Source organism: Glandiceps talaboti, chromosome 14, assembly GCF_964340395.1.
Source record: "Glandiceps talaboti chromosome 14, keGlaTala1.1, whole genome shotgun sequence".
NCBI classification, from domain to species: Eukaryota; Metazoa; Hemichordata; class Enteropneusta; family Spengelidae; genus Glandiceps; species Glandiceps talaboti.
Genome location: NC_135562.1, coordinates 2,255,118 through 2,257,683, shown reverse-complemented (window position 1 = coordinate 2,257,683; position 2,566 = coordinate 2,255,118). Strand labels below are relative to the sequence as shown.

At 38.7% G+C, this 2,566-nt stretch overlaps 1 protein-coding gene across 1 annotated transcript; it reads right to left on the bottom strand.

Moving 5' to 3' along the window:
• Positions 1 to 643: 643 nt before the first annotated feature.
• On the bottom strand, positions 644 to 1,693 carry LOC144445798 (carbohydrate sulfotransferase 3-like). Its single transcript, XM_078135438.1, has one exon. The coding sequence runs from the start codon at positions 1,691 to 1,693 to the stop codon at positions 644 to 646; it is 1,050 nt and encodes a 349-aa protein (XP_077991564.1).
• Positions 1,694 to 2,566: the final 873 nt, after the last annotated feature.

The window sequence follows — 2,566 nt, the reverse complement described above, 5'->3', positions numbered from 1 at the left end:
AAGAAAATAAATTGGCCTTTAATCAAATTGCGGTCTCTAATGAATACAGCATTAAATCACTATAATCCCATAGAAAAGAAATACTTAATCGAATAATAGTTTATCCCTGTTTGAGTTCACAGGGGCGTTCTTTGGCAATACTGTTATCAAAAGCTATAAATATTCAAGTAACTGTCCCCTTGACTATTTCATATATACTCTACTATTATAGAATCGTGCTTTGTTTAGTAAATATACTCTTTGAAATCTCACTTTGGATTAATTGGCATTGTGTGAATTAATACCGAGAAAAAAAATATGCTTGTTGTTCTCTGGGACATCTATTTTACTCGTATAATATTTCTAGAATTATGGAAATTTGCCCTCTGATTGACTTTCTGCGTAGATTAAAGCATTATCACTACAGGTATTTTACGTAAAGGTTTACGCCAAAAAGCTGACAGTTGTTTTCTCGCGAGATCTGCGACGAGAATGGCGGTTATAGGTTAATAACAAACGTAGGATTCCGAAAGGTTATACGTGGAAAATAGGTCCCCGGTCAATATCTCATAGACAGCAACTCGCATAATATGTCATTTTTCTGTTGTTTTCTAACATCAATTGTTCACCCCTTATTTACGAATACTACATTATTTGTAACTTATCAAATGAATTTTGGAATTAAATTTGTATTTTGTAAAGGCACAACGAGACTGCTGTTCATATTTTCAAGTTCTTGGTTATCTGATATTTTCACATATCCAAATTTATAGAATACATCTGGGCATAATTCCTGTACTCTTAGAACTTCTCTTACAGTCAAACCTGTCCTCCATGCCTCACCGTGTCCACTCCACCAGTCCGTTGATTGCAGTCTCTCAACAGTTGTGTTGTCGACTGGTAAACCAATGAAATCAAACATCCTAGGCACAAAGGTCATCGGCCTGTCAATCAAATCCTCATACCTTAAAAGGAAGTATTGGTTCCTAATCCACTCGGGTCCCTCTGTAGCTGATTTATAATTTTCGTTTACCCACTGACAGTAATCCTTTATGACTCTCTCAAGCTTTTTGTCAAAAACAGCAGATCCTTTCTGATGGTTATATGTTCTAGGAAGACGTTGCATATTCCTCCGAGACAACATCATCCCTCTTGGGTCTCTCACAACATGGATAACTTTCACCTGGTTTTCCTCCAAAACAGAGCTAGCTAAAATCAAATTGTTAAGACGGACTGTTTTCACTACAATATGTCTTCTCTGGGAACATATCCGTGACAGGTCTTTTTCGCGAATCGGAAGTGTTTCTCTAGCTAGAGCTCGACTGTTCTGTCTCATAAATTGATGTCTTTGTAAACTCTTGGTATAAAATTCTGTCGCGGTGAAATTACACGTGTATATACCCTGTAAAAAATTGACTAAATCTGGTCTAATACTTTCAAGGTTTTGAAAACTGTCGCCATAGAGATCTAACCGTTTATCTTCTACAAGCATATGTCCAGGCTCGTACACGTAATAGAAATCCGGGTGGTTATTCAACAAAGTTCCAGTTATGCTAGATCCTGTCCGCATACGTGCGTGAATGAGGACACGAATCGATGTAGCTTCAGGGCTCTGTAATATTGCATCATTCTTCAAGCTCGGTTCGGCGCTGATAATGTTGGTAACGATGCCAACTGGGACGTCAGACAGGTTCGGCAGTCGTCGTTTAGGCATCTCCTGGGCCCGAACATTTCTCCCGGCGTTCGGATGGTCTGCAAGGTGATACTCGTAACTTACGTCTTCTTGGATGGCGGCGGATAAGTACAAAATAATGATGAACGATGAAAGAATACAGACGAAGACGAGACGAAACTGGAATTTCATATTTCAGATACTGTTGCTCTAATGGAACTGTAAGGAGAACGGAAGTCCACTCAAACCTAAAAATAAACCAGTAAATATAAAATACGAATTAATTGAATACAATGTTATAGTGAGCGAATCACAGAAACGGATCTTCAATCGATCCGATAGCTAAACACAATACGGAAGCCGACAACTACACAAACGCTCTCCATGAGGTTTTTCTTCATACAATATTCACTGCTCCACGTGACGTAATCATTTCGCCACGATTCAATTATGGCTCACACGAAAGTCGATTTCCGGTGCCAAGATACATTGCGCGAGAGGACGTCACTTTTGTTGGTACATTTAGTCTTGTGTTGTCTTTATTGCGTTTGAAATAAAATGTTCATCAGGAAATAATGGAAAGACATGCATGTTGACCTCTTTAATTCTGAGGGACTTTATAGAACAAATACTAAACGCATTTTTTTAATGACTTGAATGGGAATTTACGGGTACAGTACAGTACAGTACAGTACAGTACAGTACAGTACAGTACAGTACAGAACAGTGCAGTACAATGCAGTGCAGTGCAGTGAAGTACAGGTCAGGACAGTGCAGTGCAGTACAGTACAGTACAGTACAGTACAATACAATACAGTACAGTACAGAACAGTACAGTACAGTACAGTACAGTACAGTACAGTACAGTACAGTACAATACAGTACAGTACAGTACAGAACAATGCAGTGCAGTGC

Coding starts and splice junctions, on each gene's coding strand:
- LOC144445798 (XM_078135438.1), bottom strand. CDS start 1,693: ATGCCTAAACGACGACTGCCGAACCTGTCTGACGTCCCAGTTGGCATC.